The sequence below is a fragment of the Gorilla gorilla genome, chromosome 11 (genome assembly GCF_029281585.2).
Source record: "Gorilla gorilla gorilla isolate KB3781 chromosome 11, NHGRI_mGorGor1-v2.1_pri, whole genome shotgun sequence".
Taxonomy (NCBI): domain Eukaryota; kingdom Metazoa; phylum Chordata; class Mammalia; order Primates; family Hominidae; genus Gorilla; species Gorilla gorilla.
This window is the reverse complement of record NC_073235.2, coordinates 42,794,206-42,815,489: the sequence shown is the minus strand read 5'-3', so window position 1 is coordinate 42,815,489 and position 21,284 is coordinate 42,794,206. Positions and strand designations below refer to the sequence as shown.

Below are 21,284 nucleotides of genomic sequence, written 5' to 3'. Positions count from 1 at the left end.
TTGATGACCATTGTCATGGGAACTATTTGTATGGACTGAATAACTAGTAATTCACTTTTGGAAAGTGATACATCACATATTCTGTGTGTGTGTGTGTGTGTGTGTTTGTGTGTGCATATACGCTGAATGCCTCTAAAAAAGAAAATTATGAAAATTTACTTTAAAATATGAGCTGCACTCTTTGATGTATTGTAATGATTTTAACTATTTGTATTTCACATTTAAAATGTCTACAAACTTCGGTCTTCAACTTAGGATTCAAACACAAACTTTAGAGGGAAAAAGAGGCAACATCTTTTGTATCCATTGGAAACACAGGTTTAAAAGCAATTAGGTTTTTTTTGTCTTTTAGATGATGAGATTTGATAAACAGTTATCTTTTTTTTGTAGAAAATCATTTAATGTATAATGAGCTAATTTTCCCTTTTGAGGCTGTTCCTTTGATAAAACAAGAAACTATAATTTTTTGACCTTAGGATTTTCAAAGAGGCTGGGCATGGAGGACAAGTAAAAGTCCCTCAGATGCACTTAGTCTATTAGACACCAATACCACTGATTGCTTATTAATTCACTGCATCCATATTAGGGTGCCTCTATAGGTTATAAAGGATGGGATAGTCTCTGTACAAACTTGAGACCACCCACCCCTTCTCTATGTCTTGTTCTGTTTACCTATATCTTTATTTCACATCTTGTACATAGTTACACTGCTCACTGCTCCTGTTTACCTTGAAAAGAAATGTGATTTCACAAACTAAGCTTTTCAGAAACATCTTCAAATTAAACACCAATTAATGTTAAGAGCAGTTGAGGGTATTTCCAGTAGCTACACAACCCACATGAGGTCAAATAAACATGCACAGAATAAATGAACTACATGTCAACCGATTATTTTTAGGCATCTCACCTATCATTAGGAATCACCCTATGACAGATGTACTGCAATAGATATCCATCATGGAGAGGATCAAAGTGATCAATCGATATTGTAGCCTGATTTTTTTGTCAAGGTTACGTCCAGATGCAGTGTGATACCATTGATTATTTCATAGCAGCTAATACTGGCGTGGCCACATGATCAGAATTGCCAGCATGATCTGTTGTTAATTCTGGTTTTGACCCACAGAGTAGGTCCCTGGATAATTTGAAATGTTGATGCACATTTCTGCATTCACTCAACAGTTTTCACTGTCCAATCTAATTATTTGTCTATTTAAAAAATGTAACATGGCAAGTAAAAAATGTCTGTGTTTTTCCCAGTATTGTTATGTTTATTTTTACAGTGTAGCAGTAGCTATTTATTCTTGTCCCTAACCTGTGATGCGACTTTAACTTAGAAACATTTTGGTAAGTTTTTCAAGAAAGCCTGTCTCATTACTTTGTTGCCATATTGCACATTGCTCCTATAACATAACTGTTTTTTTATGAACTACTCCATGATTTTTTTATGTTAGAATAAAAATAGTTTGACATTAGTTACAGTACATATTCAAAGAGAAACAGTGGGATAAAAGTGGCTACAGGATAACCCTCCACTTTCTTATGAAATGTGGGGTCTAAATGTCTTAGCATTCTTTGAAACAGATTTTCCACTTTAGAAGAAAAGCTAAAGCACGTTTTTCCAGAGTACTTGATCATGTGGTTTATCATTCACACAGATGTCACCAAACCCTACTTACATGAAAAAGGAACAAGGTACTGATGCTAATGTCTCCCAGAAGTGTAAATGATAGATATTAGAGTATATTTATTTTTTCGCACATATATCTAGCTATATAAAATGTTTATATTAAACGAACTGGTTGAAAATTTGAGAATTATCAGAAGAAAAATTTTATGACATCATTCTGATATAAATTAAACTGCCTCTAGTGAGTCAGACTTCCTGAAAACTTCCTTTTGACCAGCCACTCCATCTCTCCTATATGATGAATAGTCTCATCCACAGAGAGTTTATGTCAGCTTTCAGCAATAATGTTGCCAATAACAATGAAATTGTTTTTTTTTTTCTTTGTTGCTGCAGCTGCACTAATGGAAAGATTGCCTCTAGCTGTCACTTATGTGATGGCTACTGTTACAATGGTGGCACATGCCAGCTGGACCCCGAGACAAATGTACCTGTGTGTCTGTGAGTATTTAATCAAGTCATGGGCATTTTATAATAAGCCTTTGTATGTACATGAAATCTCTGTTCTATTATTCTCCTTTTCTGGGGTAATTTTAAATGAGTGTTTCATGGACATCTCTGATCAAGTATTGTCCCTCATCAGCTCATGTGCTGCAGAATCTCCTCTTTCATCAAATTGCTAATGATTTCATGAGGAAGAGCTCATTCTGTTCTTAGCATCGCACCATTTCAGACATGCATAGACCTTTGAACTTGCAAATGCCAGAGAAAATCGTTATAATTTTATTGACCTGATTCTGATATGTGAAGCCCAGAGATAACCATCTTTTTATGAATACTTTGGTACTTATGACCATTTTTTTCACAAGAACTTGTAATATTCTTTCATATGTATAATGCTAGTTGATGTTTGTATGAGACTTAGACTGTTTTATTATGTAAACCTATTAAGCCCCTGGCTCCTTTAGAATAACTTGAGTGTCTGAGTTTCTCAACACCTAGGAAACGTATTGGGTATATTCACAGTGCTCCTGAGAAAATCTGGAATTTAGTATTTTCCCCCCTCCATGAACTGATTGTCCAGAGTGGACAATTTGAAATAAAATTATTCAGATTACATGGTCACTGTTGTGAGTTTCATCACTGACCAGAAGGATAATGCCCACATATAACCCACATCTGCATCCTGCTCCCGACCTTGTCAGAGTAGCATGTGATGAGTGTGTTTGAGAGAGAAGTGCGCATATCTGGGAACCTTTTCGTTCGAATGTTACTATCTCTGTATGAAATGAATTTAAAACATATTTGGCAAAAAAAGTCAGACGCTTTATTTAGCTGTATTTTACTGAAATTCTGCAGATGCTCTGTGGGGTTTAAAAGTCAGCGCTGTGACCAGAAAGAGAACCCTTGTGATCACTACTGTCAGAATGAGGGGATTTGCACTTTAACTGCGTTTAATGAGCCGAGATGCAAGTAGGTTTAACCTTCCACTTACCGCTGCGCTTCGTGTGACATCATTTCAGGCCACAGTTCATTGGTTTAAGTCATGAACATCCACATGCATTTCACAGAGTATACTTAATCTCGGGGCTCATCTGTGTCATACACACTTAACCTTTGCTTCACTCACCAACAAGTGTGTGCACCACAGACTGCTAGAGTGTCTAGAAATATAACAGAGAAAATGAAAAAGCTTGTGGAACTGTCTAATAAAAATACATTTGCTAGAAAATAGTAGCTTTTAATTAGAGAAATACAGAAGCAGGTGTTTTAAGACTACTTCCATATGCTATATTTGGAATAATTTTTATTTAGTAACTGACTTTTGATTTCAAGCACAGATGAAGCGCTCCATTTTGTTTCCCAAAATTTTACTGAGAACTGCCCTACCTTCATCAGTAAGACCTCTTTATAGATGAAAGGTCTTAGAGTAAGACCTTTTTTACAGTCTGAAAAATTTCCAGAAATTTTATTTCTTAATAGTTTAAATCATTCTTTCTTGATTCAGTTTGTGGTGTTTTGAACATATATGCAATAGTAAACTCATATCTCCTGAGAAATTTCCAGGATCACCTTTAGGGTAACTGTCAATGTTCATGACAATGGAAATTATTTTTGCATTGTGCATTTGAGCTTTAGAGATTGATCACATCTGGCATATACTCCTTAATAACCAGTGTCATAATGAGTAGCCCTGATTGGAATCTGATAACTTCTGGTAATCTCAAAGTACCTAATAGTGGTTTTAAAGCACAATTGTATTAAAATTCAGATATTTTATCACCAAAATGCTACTATTTTATTCATAATGAGTTGCTGAGACTTGAGGCAGAGGCTTGAGCTGAAGGAGTTTTGTTGTGAAGGTGATACTTGTTGGCATGTAAAGGAAAGTCTTGCAGATCACCTACAGGGACTCTACATCAAAAGGTTTGACCACACTTCAAGTAACAAGTGATGAGGGCTTGAACTTGGGCATTACAACCAAAGAAAAGAATGAAGAGAACAATAGATTCATTAACATTTCAGAGTTAGTATACCTAAGGTTCTCCTTGACCAAAAATGGATTCAGGTACCTATTTTATTTCTATTTTAGAACACGAGTAAGGCTTCTTCTGAATCCCAGTCTTCATTTGTCCTGCCCCTGTCTCACTAATTCTGGGCAAAATATATCCATTTCAGGCCCACCTTTCCCACCCATAAATAGGTCTCAGGAGGACTCCCCGTCCAGAGAATGTACCTGTATTACCAGAATAAAAATCTCTCATGGGTGTAGCAGCCCACGTTGATATTTTTTTTCCACTTTTTGCTCTTACCAAGTATCATCAAAATCATATAATTTAAACATGATAATTGGCCTATCTGATAAACGCAACCAGGAAAAAATATGTTAATTGTGGTAGTTTAGAGCAACCTCTCCTACTTTTGTGTACTTATGTCTCTATCTCTGTTTGTATTTGGCTCTTTAGAAATGTGTGTACCTTGGTCTTCTATGCCTTAAAATCTATTTTGATAGTGGGCATAATGTGTATACAATCAGCCCTCTATATCCCTACACTCCACATTCGTGGGTTCAACCAAGTGCAAATCAGAAGTATTTGGAAATAAAAATTGTGTCTGTGCTGACCCCATACAGACTTTTCTCAAGTTTGTACAGGCTCAGCACGGACACAATTTTTCTGTACAGACTTTTCCCAAGTTGTTATTCTCTAAACAATACAGTAAAACAACTATTTACATAGCATTTACATTGTGTTAGGTATTATAAATAATCTGGAGATGATTTAAAATATAGGGGAGGGTGTGCATAGCTTATATGCAAACACAATGCCATATTTTTTATCCGGGACTTGAGCATCTGAGGATTTTGGTATCCTAGGGAAGTCTTGGAACCACTTCCCCACAGATACTGAAGATGACTATACTGCATTCCTCACCCAGCTAAACCATATAAGAAGCAAGGAAGAATTACGCTGTTATTGTTTATTCATCAATTCCCTTACTAAATATTTAGTAATAAACTGAGTCTCTATAAATTTTTGAAGGCAATTAATTAATAGCAGCTAAAACTGACCTAACAAATACTCTGTACCACTTACTGTGTTAAACCCTTCACATATTTTATGTGTGAAGTTAGACTGTTACACGTAAGTAGTAGTATTATCTAATTGTTATTCCCTTTTCATAGATTACAACATTAAGGTCACACACTAGGAAGGGGTGGATGTCTGAGACTCAGACCAGTCCTGTTCAATTCTAAAGTCCATACCCTGGTTATAACACTTACACTGCATTGCAGTCTTTATGCTGTAACAACCTCAAGAGTTTTTACTTTAGAGGAACTTAAAATTCATTTTAGGAAGATGAATGGCTTTTAGAAAATTAAAATATCATTTGCTAATTATTATAATAGAAATAAGACCAAAGTGCTCTGGGAAAACGATTGAATAGAGATCAATGAATGATTCCTATGGGAGAGTGGGAGGCTTTATACGTGAAGAGACATGTTCACAGTATTTTTAGAAAACATATTGTAGTTTTATAGGAAAGAAGGGGTTGAACATCTTTTTTCAAAAGAGGGTACAGCACAATCAAAGGAGAATAGGTCTAAAAATAAAAGGCCAAGGTAGCTGAGAATAGAAAAAGGTTATATGCACAACAGGAGAAGAGAAGGCTAAAGAGATATATTGGGGACAGTTTATTAGGTACATTTTATACCATGACACAAGAGTGGGTTTATAGAAAGAGTATTAGGAAATGAAGGTTGGAACCCTCAGAAATACCACTATTTGGGTACTGTCTCAAGCAGGAATCAACAAAAGTAAATGAGAAGATTTAGAAGTTGAGGGAGATTTACTGAAGAGTAGATTCCTACAAATCAAAGGAGTAGAGTGCCAATGAGTATCAACTCCAGACAGTTCAAAGAGGACAAGTATTATAAGTGGTTTATTGGAGTTCTCAGTTAGGTGGCCATTGTGAAAGATGTTTTGGAAGCACTATAGAGATAGAAACCAGACTATAGTTAATTAATCAAAAGGAGAAGAAGTAGAGAAAAATGTAGATTCTTTTCTGAAAACTTGGTTATGAATTAAATGAAAAAAAAAAACAGTAAGTAGGATCTAGAGGAAAATATTTTTATGACAAGAAAGACTAATGTATTTAAGAAGACTGTTTTGCACTATTCAAGGCCTGCTATTAGGGCCTGGGAAGGAGAGAGAGATGGTTCAGGAGGATTTCACAGTCATGTTCCTCAGATTTGAACTTTCCAGAATATGTAAGATTATCCTTGTTTTACCTAGGATATTTATAAATCACATGGTACTAAAATGTAAATGACTATAAGTAAAATTAAAAATAAAGTGTCAATGATCCCTGGACAATAAAAAAGTCCAGCTAAGGGAATATGAAACCCTCAGAATATCTTTCTAGTGGTCAATTCTCCTCACCAGAGGAGATTTTTGGAAATAGTTTTTAGTCACGGATCTCAATTGGCAGTGGTCATGTATTGTTAATGAAAAGTAAGTATGTACTATTTCATCTAAAAACCTTTACAGGAAACAGACATTGCTTTCAGAGATACAATATAGTGCTTGCTTTAGTTTTGTTGGTAATATTTTTTTTATTTTCTTCATAGAGTGAAAAACTATTTGAACTGTGCAAAACTTATGCACTTTTGGACTATCTATATAGTATCCAGATCTATGAAGGTGATAGTTTTTTCCACATAGAAATGTTATTACTGTAGCCTTCAATTTAAGGAATAAATTTGTTCCTTGAAAGGATTCACTTTTATCTCTTGATGGCCATTTTTACTTATAACTATGTGTGGAATAAACAGAAAATGCCAACAGAAGCCTAGGAACAAGAACAAAAACTAGATTTTTTTGCATTTATTTGGGGGACATTTTTACATTTATTAAAGTAGATATATTGAATAATATTAAAACAATGTTTTTTTAAAAAAATCTGATGTGTTATTTTGACAGTGTTTGTACTATTAAATAAGTTTTATTGTAAGCTATAGAAATCACTACTACTGTGAAGAATTATTGAGCTCAGTAGTAACTTGACCATGCCTTCCTACCTGCTAAGATTTTTTCCCTAGTGTTAGACTATTATTTACATTGAATTTAAGGTTTTTTTTGTAAACTTACATCCCCAGCATTACTTCTCAGCAATATCCACAATAGATTTCATGCTCAAAATAAAGAAATGTAATTACCCTACCTGCCCCACTACTACTATTCTATTAACATGAACACAGGCACACACACACATATACTCACTGCATAACACAGCACCATCCCACACTTAGGTGTCTGTGGTCAAATAGCTCACTGAACCCAAATGTGTCTCCTACCTTTTTTTCTAGTTAACTCTTATTATCTCATTAATCTCAACTCAGGTATCCCTGTGTGTGGCACATAGATATAGTAAATATTGATTGAATTGGACTTAAGATCTCAAACTAAATAAATTAGATTTCAGTGGGAAAATTATATATGTGTATATATATGTATATATATGTATATATGTATATATATGTATGTATATATGTATATATGTATATATGTATGTATATATGTATATGTATGTATATATATGTATATATGTATATATATGTATATATGTATATATATGTATATATGTATATATATGTATATATGTATGTATATATGTGTATATATGTATATATATGTGTGTGTATATATATATATACACACACACACACACACATATAGACAATTTTTTTTTGTCATTTTATGGGCTGCATTGTGCCTCCCTCTCCCTGAATTCATATGTTGAAGACCTGATACCCAGTACCTCGGAATGGGACTGTATTTGGAGATACGGCCTTTAAAGAGGTGATTGAGTGTAAAATGGCCAGGTATTGTGGCTCACGCCTGTAATCCCAGCACTTTGGGATGCTGAGGTGGGCGGATCACTTGAGGTCAGTAGTTGAAGATTAACCTGGCTAACATAGTTCAAGACTAGCCTGGCCAACGTGGTGAAACCCCATCCCTACTAAAAATACAAAAGTTAGCCAGGTGTGATGGCACATGCCTGTAGTCCCAGCTACTTGGGAGGCTAAGGCAGGAGAATGGCTTGAACCCGGGAGGCAGAGGTTGCAGTGAGCTGAGACTGCGCCATTGCACTCCAGCCTGAGTGACACAGCAAGACTGTTTCAAAAAAAATAAATAAATAAACCAAAAAAACAAAACAAAAAAGGTTTCATTATGGTGATCCCGAATCCAATCTGACTGGTGTCTTTGTAAGAAGGGTGATAAGAACAGAGAGGGAAGTATCAGACACATTGTACACACAGTGATGGCCATGTGAATGAACAGACAATGTGAAGGCAGCTATCTGTAAGCCAAGAAGAGAGGCCTGAGAAGAGACCAAAATGTACTGATGCCTCAATCCCAGATTTCCAGCCTTTAAGAAGATAAACTTCTGTTGTGTAAGCCACCCATTTGTTGTGGATTTTATGGCAGCCATAGCAAACTAATGAATATTTCGATACCAGAATTGTGGTGCTGCTGTAACAAATACCTAAAAAGGTGACTGTGGCTTTGGAGTTGGGTAATGGGTAGAAGATGGCAGAATGTTGAGGGACACGTGAAAAAAAAAAAAAGGCCTCAATTACTTTGAAGAGATTATTGGTAGAAACATGGATGTTAAAGTTATTTCTGGTGAGGTCTCAGATAGAAAGGAGGCACATGTTTTGGGAAACTAGAGGAAAGGTGATCTTTGTTGTAAGGTGACAAAGAGCTCCACTGAACTCTGTTCTGTCTAGTGTTTTGTGGAAGGTAGAAACTGCAAGCGATTAATCTTACATTTAGCAGAGACTATGCGAAATGTTGAAGTCGTGGCCTGGTTTCTCCTTGCTGCTGATAGTAAACAGTGAGAGGGGGAAAGATAAATTGAAGGAATTGTTAAGCGAAATTGAAGATTTGGAAAATTCTCAGCCTCGCCATGTTGAAAAATTAAGTAGAAAATATGTTCTGAAGAAGAAATCAAGGGTATGGCTGAAAAGTCATTTGCTATAAAGGATTATGGGTGTGGCTCATGGATTCAACCACCTCAGCATAACTGCTGCCATTTGTACTAAAGGGGTCAGAGACAGGGCAAAATAAAGGAAGACTGCTGGATTTTTGAAGCATCACCAGATGCAGTTTGGCTGGAAAATCCACGGGTGGCCAGTCTATTAAGAACATATTTTCAGACCAGGCGTGGTGGCTCATGCCTGTAACCCCAGCACTTTGGGATACCTAGGTAGGCCGATCACTTGAGCTCAGGAGTTCGGGCCCAGCCTGAGCAAAATGGCAAAAGTTGGTCCATCTCTACCAAAATTAACCAGGCATGGTGGTGTGCGCCTGTGGTTCTAGCTACTTGGGAGATTGACCTGGGAGGATCACCTGAGCCGGAGAAGTTGAGGCTGCAGTGAGCTGTGATTGCTTCACTGCATTTCAGCCTGGGCAATGTTGTCTCAAAAAGAAAACAAACGAACAAACATATTTTTATTGGTTTTTGCACATTTCCATAGCCCCTTTTTGGTTATATATCCTCCACAACACAGCAACCACTCCTCTTGCAGACTGCTACCACTGAGGACTAGGGAGATATTGAAATGTACTAATAAACTTCTCCTGGATGTAAATCACCAGTGCTTGGGCATTCACAAAGGGACATAGTAGAGGAGAGTGAGGAGGTCAGGGACTCCCCCCTTTAGAAGTATTCCTCTTGTTTTCCGGATTTCGAATGCATATTTACATTTATTATTCTGCTCACATCAGTCTCCTATGTTGACAACACTAGAGGGACCCATTTATTGTCCAGTATCTTCACTATCAAAGGTAAGCCAGACAGTAAAGAAGTTCTGTTGATTCCACAAGAAGAAACATTAACAGGAAAGAACACAAGTTCTGGATTCGGACTTCCCTGGATTCACATACATATTCCTCCATTACTGTTGGTGTAGCCTATTAGCCCCTCCAAACCTTAGTTTCTTCCTCTTTAAGATGATGATACTAGTATGTACATATAAAAACTTCCATGGGAAAGAAATGCTATGTGCGGACAGATACAATTAGTCTTAAAATCTGTGCTTTGTGGCACTAGGTCTTTTTTATTTCTGTGTGACTTTGACTGTTATTAAAACTAGCTTTTATTTTTAAATTTTGAAGGTGTACCACTGTGATATATGGTGTTATTGAGGTAACTTGTTGGAGTTTCCCTGGGCATTCCATACTCTAGCTTCTATTTTCCCAAGAAGCTCCTGGCTAAAGTTTCGGCATTGTAGTCAAGTAGCAAATATTTGAAAGTCCGTATTTTTGTACATATTTTATTTTCTTCTGATCTTTTTTTTAATAGTAATTCTTCTGAGAAATTAGTAAAGGTTCTCTATATACCTAAAGACACCTAACTCAATTCTTTCTCCATTTGAACAGAGAATAATATAAAGTATTTCCTCTCATACTATAATTAAAAAACAAACGTTTCAAATCCAGTATTAAATTCACCTTCCTTATTTTATTATTTATGAGACCATAGACTTTTTTAGAAATAAAAAATTAGCAATTCTGAGAATTTCTTACAATATCCACATTTCCTAGTATTATCTACTGTTATTTTGGTTTCCGTTCAGTTCCTTTATGTAAATATACTTTTGCAGATTATTATATACTAAAAAATGAGACCCTATGATACACTCTTATGTTTATTTACTATATATTACAAACAGCATTGCATGTTAATTTGTATAATTAAGTGCTTTTAGTTTTAATGGGTGCCCAGTGTTCCATTATCTGAATTTTCTCTACTTTAACCAACACTGTTGGTTATACAACAGTGTTAATAATTAGGTTATTCAACCTAATTATTAATAATTCAATAATTAGGTGTGTTTATTTGTTCATACTTTACTATTTTTTTCTAGGATATAAACTTCTGTAAATTTACATAAATGCCTTGGTACTCATATCATTAATTTTCTGAAACTAACACTAAGAATTAAAAATATTATGTCCAATGTTATAGATTCAAGCTCACTGTCTGGGCAAGTTACATCCCCTCTGTGTGTCCCATTTCCCTTGTCTGTAAAATAATGAATTTGGACTAACTGTTCACTAGAATACCATAAAACTATGAGGTTCATGTATTTAAATGTGAGTTCTATTTGGACTTTGTCGAGAAATGGTTTCAGCTTGGGCCAGAATCACAGTCCCAGATACAAATTTTTCCAAAATTTCTCTAAAATACTTATGTAGACACTGAAAAGACAAAGATTGTTACTAGCAACAAAAATAATGAGTAACAGAAAACCTATTGTTAACACTGTTAACATCTCCTTTCTTTCATCATATATTATATATATATATATATATATATATCTCGCCAATATTCTCTTATATCCATTCATCAACAGATATTTACTGACCAACTACTATATACCAGACACTGTCCTATTCACTAGAGGACATATCAGTGAACAAAACAGACAAAAAAAAAAATTGGCTTTGTGGAACTTCATGTCTAAGAGGGTGGAGACGGAAAATAAAGAAAATAAATGTTTACGATATTATTAAGTATGTTAATAATGTTAAAAGCTGTTAAGAGAAAACCAGAGCAGAAAAGAGGGATATGGAATTTTGAGGGGAGATTTGAAATCTGATATTAGGATTGCCAGTGAAAGCCTTCCTGAGATGATGGTATTTGCGTAAAGACCTTAAGTAAATGTGGGAATGGGCCATCTGGCTATATAGGGAAAGGGATTTTCATCCCAGAAACAAATAAAAAAAAAATAAATACAAAATTAGGAATAGTTGCCACAAAGTTGTGGCTAAAAAATGTAATATATATAAAGCATATGACCCAATCTTATAAAAGGTATATATGCACACATATACATATATTAATATATACACATATATAATGACAAATGTGTATATATCTATATATAATACACATGTACATACACAGAGAAAAGTATTAAAGGCAGTACAACAAAATGGTAACAATGACATCTCTTATTGCTGGAATTTGGGTAATGTTTAATTTGTACAGATAATTTTTATATACTATTCTCTTTCAAAAACAGAAGAAAATACAACATTTTAAAATTACTTGAAATGTCAGAAAAGGGAGAACTCAAAAGACCTAACTTTAATATTACATTGCTTCTGAAATCACATCAGTTCAGACACTCAGTGTTTTTGAAATGGCAGGATGGCAAAACTCCAGGACACTCCTTATAATATATATTATTGCTTCTTGCCCATAGCAAGAACAATTCTCCATGTGGTCACAAACAAGATAGCAATGTTTGTTTCGAATGAAGAAGTAAACATAAAAACTAACACTAAAAATAACTTGCTGTGAGCATTTTGCCTGCATCTTTTATTTATTTATTTATTTTTGTTTAGATTTATATGGGCATCTGTTTTTTGTTTATCTTTTTGGGGAAAATGGTTCTCCATAAAATCATCTCCTTTCTTTCATCATCTTGTGTGTGGGGGGGTGGGGCACCTTGGTTTTTACATTTATCACATTACTCTATGATATTCCATATTTCATGGCTACAATTGACCTCTCCTCTGTGTATGGCCTTTGGACATGAAACATTTTTATGAAATTGGCCTGGGAATGCTGCCTGTTCTATTCCATGGCTCCTTTAAATTTATATGTCTGTTTCTCTCCAGCAGGTTGTAAATTTCCTCAAATAAGAGGTTATGTCTGATTTATATATTTTACCCCAACGGGTCGCATGTATTCTCCATGTAATATGTTCTTAATGAATATTGTTAAATAATTACTGTGTTAGTTCCTATACTGTATTATGGAGTATGGCAGCTTATGATACACTTATCATTCTATCATAACAGCGCATCTTCCTTCATTAATAAATTTGCAAAGAATGGAGAGTCAGAAAATAATAGAAAAATGATTTATTTTACTATGATTCTCAATCGGCTTTCTCATCTCTATGATACTTTCTAAAACTGTTATATGATGTTTCCTGAGTTTTCTGGAACTCACACTAAATATCTGTAAGTCAAGAACTAGACAGGCTTAATACGCCATCTTAACTTACTAGAAAAACTTGATTTATTTCATTTTCTCTTCTCTTTGCCTTTTGTTTGTTGTCTGTATGTTTTTACTTTGTGATTGTCTCTCAAAAATAGATGGAGAATAAGGGGAAAGTCAGGTATATCCCCCATCCTTTGAAGCCTCTGAGTCTATTTAAGGAAAAAGATGAGGCAAGGAGAAATACAGCCTGTGCTTCAGGCGTTTGAGTGGTGTAAGATAAATGGTGCTGGTGAAATAGTATTTGACAATAACATTAGACCATGAAATAATTCTCAGGAATATGGTATGCTTAGCTAGAGTTTGAAATTCATTCTATAGCAGTAGGGGAACACTGATAACATTTGAAATATGAAGTGTCACAGCTATATGTATGTCTTAGAAAAGTCTTAATGACATAGTCATCTGATAGAAAAAGTTCCCATAGGTTTGAAAAAATAAATAGATTTCATAATGACTCCTAATTTGCAATGTAAAGGAAGACAAAGATTTTTCAATTAAAAAATGGTTAGTGGGTTTAATGGTAAACAAGGCACAAAAAACAGTATAGAGGACCGTCTACACTGTCAGGACTCCACATTGTTTTGTTTGCTCAATTGTTCTTCTCTGAACCTCTTTTCTCATCTTAATACGGAAATTGCTAATGACATCTGTCTCTTTAGATTGTTTTGAGGATTAAAAATGTAATATATATAAAGAACACAGAATATTGTCTTCAACATAGTAAACCTACAAAATCAAAATTTTAAAGCCATTGCAGTAGACGAGAAACAAAATAATCAGAACTTGCTATAATTTGAACTTGTAGGGGTCCAACAATAAAAAAGAGTATTTTTAAAAAGTGCTTGTTATTGAAAATTAGGTAAATTTTGGCATAAACGAAAGGTTAGTAGTGCAATGACAGTGACAGTAATAGCAACTGGGAAGGGGACTACAACATGTAAAGCCAGCTCAAGTTCTATTTAGGGTGTCCTCCTCAATTACCTTAGAAAACATGGGCAGGAAGTAGATCTTATAAACATTTTTAGGGTGGATTTTTTTTTTTTTTTAAGGCAGAAGGATGCAAGGTGAATATGTAAGTACCACAGGGACATTCATTTAGAGAATGATCTGAATTAAGCACTTTGTCATATTCTTCAGTTTTGTGATTGCTCCAATCTAATTATTTTATTAAGTGTTCAGCATTATTTTCCAAGTCCTTAGGGTGAGTAATACATAAGAAAATGCACAGGTATTGGAGAAGCCTTTGTTGCAACACATTTGGGAGGAAGATAATGAGTTCTGTATCTGTCACAAGTTTTAGAAAGGTAGGAATTATTCCTCTACATTGTGATGGCTAATTATGGCTTTGGTTCCTCAAAACATTGGCCTTGTAGAAAGGAGGCTGGCTGCACAATTTGCTCTTCACTGGTCCTGCTGTCAGGCTGAGCAGCACTCCTCCACGTGGACCAGTGACCTTGTGGTCCCTTAGAGAATGCTTAAGAAGAGCCTAAGGAAGTTGTCATGAGTGATTTCAAACAGACCACCACTTTTCGGCAGGGATATTGAGCAATTCAACTTCAGCATCCAGTGTTGTCCACATTTCAAAAGTCAGGACATTGTATGTCCCTGATTTGCTTTCTCCCCCTTGGCATATTTTCAAAGAACAAAATCTGAAATGTGCATGTCTTTTGGAGCAGTAAAGTCCGAGAAAAACTGTCACATCAATGTCTATCCTTTATGATTCTAGGTAAGAGGTTGTAGGTTACTTTAGCTTTCACCATGCCAGTCATGCCATGGGGAACAAAAAGAACACATATCATATTTTTCTGTCCAAGTTTAAACTCTAGTTTGTGCTTCGAGGTACAAGTGGCACTGCTTAATAAAGAACAATTACGTAGTTGTGTATTGGGCAGCTATTATCAAGCAGCTCTGATGTAATCATCTTATTTTCCCTTGATTTTGGGACATATTCTTGGCCTTAAATATAATCACTAGGTAAGAATAACCAAATAAACCAAACCCAATACATTATATATTATTTGTATAACTCTTAACTGTTTATCCATTGAAATTATTTTGTCTTTATTAGACCGCTTTTCTTAGATTGTACTGCTATAAACCACCTCATATTTCAGATGTTTATAACGACAAAGGTTTATTTCATGCTCATGTTCTGTGCTTAAACAAGTCAATAAAATTAGATTAATTAACCTTCAACCTAGCACTTGATCCCAAATTAACTTTATACAATTCCTAGACAAGAATTAGACTCATATGCCTACCAGCAAAATTTGCTTAAGAATAAAAAATAGATTAATAATTGCTGATATTATCATCACATTAGGATGGTAGCAGAAAAAGCCATCATGTTAAAGGAGTAGAAAAACTTAAGCCTATTTTTTTCTGTTGGGAATAAAATCAGACATTATAATTATATTGATATTGGTATGCCATATACACTTTTTAAATTTAATATTCATAATATTATTTATCAGCTGAGTTAAACTAACTCAGATGATACAAATTTTATGTACATTTTATCTCTTAATCTCTCAAAAAACCTGCAAAAAAATTTTTTTTGCTGAGTTTTATTGCCTTACAAAAAGAAAAAGAAGGGTTGGGCGTGGTGGCTCACGCCTGTAATCCCAGCACTTTGGGAAGCTGAGGCAGGCGGATCACAAGGTCAAGAGATGGAGACCATCCTAGCCAACATGCTGAAACCCCATCTCTACTAAGAATACAAAAATTAGCCAGGCTTGGTGGCGCACGCCTGTAGTCCCAGCTACTCAGGAGTCTGAGGCAGGAGAATCGCTTGAACCTGGGAGGCAGAGGTTGCAGTGAGCTGAGATCGCACCACTGCACTCCAGCCTGACGATAAAGCAAGACTCTGTCTTAAAAAAAAAAAAAAAAAAAGGAGGGAAAAAAGAGAAGATAAAACCATACAAAATAGAAAAATTAAAACTGTAAAAGAAGAGAGATTTAAGGGGGAGACTAATGTTAAAATATAAGAGGCTAGATCTGAGTGCAATGTGTGATGCACACAGGAAGTATTACTCTCCCTTGTTATGAGAAATGAGTAATCTGAAATGAGGTGACTTGCTTGAAGATAATCTTTGTAAGGAGAGGAGCCTAGATTTCAACCCAGGCCTGGCTAATTCCAAAACTTGCATACAGTATTTGTGTCATCCATACCAGCACTTAAATTTAAAATAATCATTTATTTAAATGAATTGATGGAATTAAATTACATTTAATTGTATATTTGTTTTTTACATAAAATTGTTTTTCACATTAAAGTATCCATCAAGCAAATACCTCTGTAATTAAATTTTTGTTATCCTGGGACAAGAACTGAATGATACACAATTTACATATGCCCAAGTACTAGAATGTAATCATCTCATTTAGAAATGGAAGAATTAATGAATTAAAGAATAAGTGAATGAAAGAAAGAAGGAATAACATTTAAAAACTTATTTTCTCTGGTCTTATATGTAAAAAGTTTCCCATAGTGGATTAACGTTCCTTTCAGTGAGAAATGACTGATTGATAATTAGGTGAAAGCATGTTATTATGAATGATGCTATACATTCTTTGCAGAATAGGGAATGCACACACATATGAGACCTCTGTATATGTATGGGCATTCCTATGTATTCAACTATGCCTCTTCCATGTTTTCATGCATTCATCTATTCATTTGTCAAACAGCAAGTACATTGATCAGCAAAATATATCTATTGAGTATTTACTGGATACTGTTCAAGAAATGAGGGAAGACAAAGATGAATAATCAATAATCTCTACCTTTAGGTAAATCATAGTCTAGCATAGTCATAGGCAAAGGTGCCTTTAGATATTTATGAATGCATATATAAGTAGAGAAATAAAAAATATAGTATGTTTGTGTTGTATAGTGATCAAATATGTAAAGATATTTATGACTCACCCCAAATAGTAGTATTCTCTGTAATGTAAAATACTACTGTAATATTTTATAGCATTTTAGATTTAGTGAAGACATTTGTCTCTACCTCCTGAATCAATGTTTTGGGCATTGCCTGCTTAAACCTTCTCACTTTGGGTCTAGGAAAAGGAATCTAACACTGGGATTAGGAAAGAAATGTGTGTGAATGGGTAATTTTGTCATAAGCTTTCAGAAATTTCTGTCTGCAACATCTTCCTATAAATGTTAAACAAATCTGGTAAGAGTTTTATGACTAATTAACATTTATGTAAGATAGACAAATTTGTTAATTCATACTGAAGCTTGATTTAAACAAATCTTTCTCATTTTATCTCAGTTTATTTCAGTTTTTGATTGCATTATTTTTAAACAATTACAAATTTTAAACATATTTTGAGAGTGTAGTTTCTAGATTTTGAAGAAAGCTAAATGCTAGTAAATGGTTAGTTGAAATTCACACTAACACAACGTCCCAAGAAAGCTTTGGTGTTGCATTTTGGTTGCTATGTAGAAATCATTAAGAAATCTTGGGGCCAGGCATGGTGGGGTGGCTCACTCCTGTAATCCCAGCACTTTCAGAGGCCGAGGCGGGAGGATCACGAGGTCAGGAGTTTGAGACCAGCCTGACCAACATGGTGAAACCCCACCTCTACTAAAATTACAAAAATCAGCCGGGTGTGGTGGCACGTGCCTGTAATCCCTGATACTCAGGGGGCTGAGGCAGGAGAATTGCTTGAACCTGGAAGGTGGAGGTTGCAGTGAGCCGAGATCATACCACTGAACTCCAGCCTGGGCAACAGAGCAAGACTCCATCTCAAAACAAAACAAAACAAACAAAACAAACAAACAAAAAAATAAAAACAACAAAGAAATCTTGGAACTAGAACAGGGACTATGCTGAAGTACCAGATATCTGATCACCGTTTGTATGTCTTATTCATTTCCCAATGTTTCAGACTTTAAAATATTCAAGTAGCTAACATCAGTATTTCAGCACATGAGCATTGGAACTGAAAGTGAATTGAATATTTTCAGAGAATCAGAGTTACATTTTGCACTAATTAAGACATTCACATACTCAAAACCTTGTAATAACACCTCCTGATATGCTACTATTGCCCTAAATTTGTATAGAATAAATATATGTCAAATAGTGCTTAATAACTACAGTTGAATATGCCAGACATCGCCTTTATAATTTCAAGTCTCACAACCCTGTACCTCTGAGACCCTAAGAAATAGGAAGGGCCTTTGTTGGGTTTTTGTAGAAGAAATCTTTATTGTTTACTCTCACTTTAAGCTAAAACATAACATATTTAGGTAGCAAGCTAGCTACCTTATCTGTATGGCACTAAGCATTGAGATTTCCCCCCATGGCTTTGTATTTTTAAACCAATTTTGGAACTGGCCTTCATCTTGGGAGCTTTCCACTAGTATTGCAGCACACATTCCATTTTTCTTCCCACCTTTAGCTCTAGAACTGTAACCAGTGTGTCTAATGTAATGGCCTACTTTTATGTCTTCAATTACATCCACCATATTACTTAATATTAATTTTATGATTGTTCGTTTTCCTTTGCAGTTGATGCATGTAATATATTCAGTTAAATAGAAATTGTCTTCTCACTCAGAAAAATACCTGTATCTTCCTCATCAGCTTTCAGTAAAATTTTCTCTGGACTATCTAGATAATAAAAATTTTCCATCGCTGGAGATATTTTTTAAATATATATTTAGTCATCATTTAACACTTCAGTGACCACTTCTACTCAAGCAGACTGCACAACATTTTATGTTTAAACATTTCTAACTTAAATCACCCAAACTTAACAAACTTCCTTTTATGAATCATGTTAGTAAACTAAATTTTATCTTCTTTTATGTTTCTCCTCCATTCTTAAAAATTACTTTAAATAATCCATTTTATTAATTTTATTTCTTTCATGGCCACCTCTTCAATAGAAACTTCTCATTAATTTTTACCGTTTCCTAAATTAATTAGTTCAATAAACACTTTATTGAATATGTCATTTCTCTTTTTACTTTACCACATTAACACTTCTCAGAAATCAAAAACTCTTTCTGATCCAATTTTCTCAGTATTACAATTTAGTTTTGACTTACTGATCTTATCAGTATTAGTTAACAAATGTTAACTGTCATAGTTTAAAACTAGGCATTTTAGTGTATTATAGAGTTGAATCAAGTAAATTTATTGTAACAGACATAAATTTAAGATACTACTTTAAGCTATTTGAATAAAGAATGCAAAGTAACACCTAGCTATTCTCATAGAAAACATTAACAGTCAAATTTGGATTGAGAACAGTATTGAATAAATAGAAATTATAGTACCAAAGCATTTATTGAAAAATACCAAATGAATGAAATATACGGTAACTTGCTGTAGATGTTCAAAATTGTATGAATTGAGACATAAGGGTATATTTATGTTTATACATTTTAGATGAATTTATAAATGATAGATCTTTAAAGATATATTAGATACATCTACAGTATTTTGGAATACCACAAATGTGATGTTGATTTCAAGAAGGAGATTAATATGTCCCTCACTGTCGCAGACAGGGACAGATTATTGGGCACAGCTGACCACAGGTCCAAGGCAGTGTGATGATTCTTACACTTTTACAACGGAAAAAAAAATGCATTTATTTGCATTTGTTTAAATAATATTTTTACATTTAAATTAGAGTCTGGTACTCTCCTGGGCATGAGAAAGAAAGGAAAAGCATTTCTTCCTACTTCTGTATTGAATTAAAAGGATCATGGCATTGTCATCTAAAACAATGATTAAATAATAGTGCCATATTTTATTTCTACCACTTATTAGTTCTGCTTCTGTGGGCAGATTATTTGAACATGTGCGTCCTCGTTTTATACAGTGTATAATGTCTACTCATAGGATTCTTATAGAAGTTAGATATGAGTACATTTTTATATGAAAGTACCTATACTAGGATCTAGCACAAAGTTTAGTGTTAACTGAACCTCATGTAACATTTCATGTAAAAGTTGAGATACAAAAGTTTTGAAGCATGTTATAAAAATTAGGAATCCTTATGTATACATGAAATAATTTCATCTAAGACTTTTTAAATTACCTAATTTTATCTATTGTTACAAAAAAAAACAGATGGAAAGGCTTTAAAGTAAAATTAAGCAGATGAATAAATATCTAAGTATCTGTCCCAAAATGCTAGGTTTTTTTCTGTTTTTTTTTGTTTTTTGGGTTTTTTTTTTTTTGCATCTTGTCATGCTACTATCTGCAAGGGAAGTGAGTATAAAAGACTCAGGGGATACGTAGAGTGTAGACCTTTCAAGTGAGAAATATTATATAAATGTAGTTTTATATGCTCACCACCAAAGAGTGTAATTTGATGAGTTAACCAGAAAAAAAGTATTTTGCAAGTAACTTTGTGTTTTTCTGATTTTCTTCACTATACTGATTTTCTTCACCATTATGCAAAATCCTTTTGCATAAACGGATGCATAACCTGTAATCATATACTTTTATTTTTATTGAATGAGATTTTAAGGGCACTGAGCCATGCATGACACCATGCATAATTTTTCCAAGGCTTCTTTAATCCCTTTGTGCCACTTATTTTTTTCCTGTGTAGAGAAAGAAAGGGGTATATTAAAAGATTTTTCTTTCTGAATGCCTCCATCATCATGGTTAATAAGGGCAACCTTGCACATACATATAAGAGGATAAATTCAATTTTAAATTGCTTTAAGGTTCACCTTTGAATTTCACTGTGGTCAGAAGAATCCCATGACCTTTAAATTTGATGAAAAGAAAGAGCAGATATTAATCTCATTATTTTATTTTGAAGTCCCCCCAAAGTGGGTGACTCTAGACCACATTTCTGCAAAATGACAAGAGCAGTTCATATACATTGATCATTGTTACGGGAAGGACAATATCTGAAGATTTTAATATACCTTCAGTTTTTTATATCTCATTTTAATTCTCTTTGTAATAATTACTATTTCAGAGTTATTATTTTAGACGGTTTATGTCTTACAGTTATGCTACTAAATGTAATAACTTTCATTTTAAAGATTATAGTTTGTCCCCTTATAAAAGCCAAACTTATT

At 34.3% G+C, this 21,284-nt stretch overlaps 1 protein-coding gene across 1 annotated transcript in view; it reads left to right on the top strand.

Moving 5' to 3' along the window:
• The window catches only part of LRP1B (LDL receptor related protein 1B), a 1,892,531-nt gene that overhangs the window by 1,851,383 nt on the left and 19,864 nt on the right, over window positions 1-21,284 (top strand). Inside the window, exon 86 of the mRNA XM_031008804.3 lies at window positions 2,024-2,128. Coding sequence (XP_030864664.2) covers window positions 2,024-2,128 — 105 coding nt within the window. The remainder of the gene's footprint in view (window positions 1-2,023; window positions 2,129-21,284) is intronic.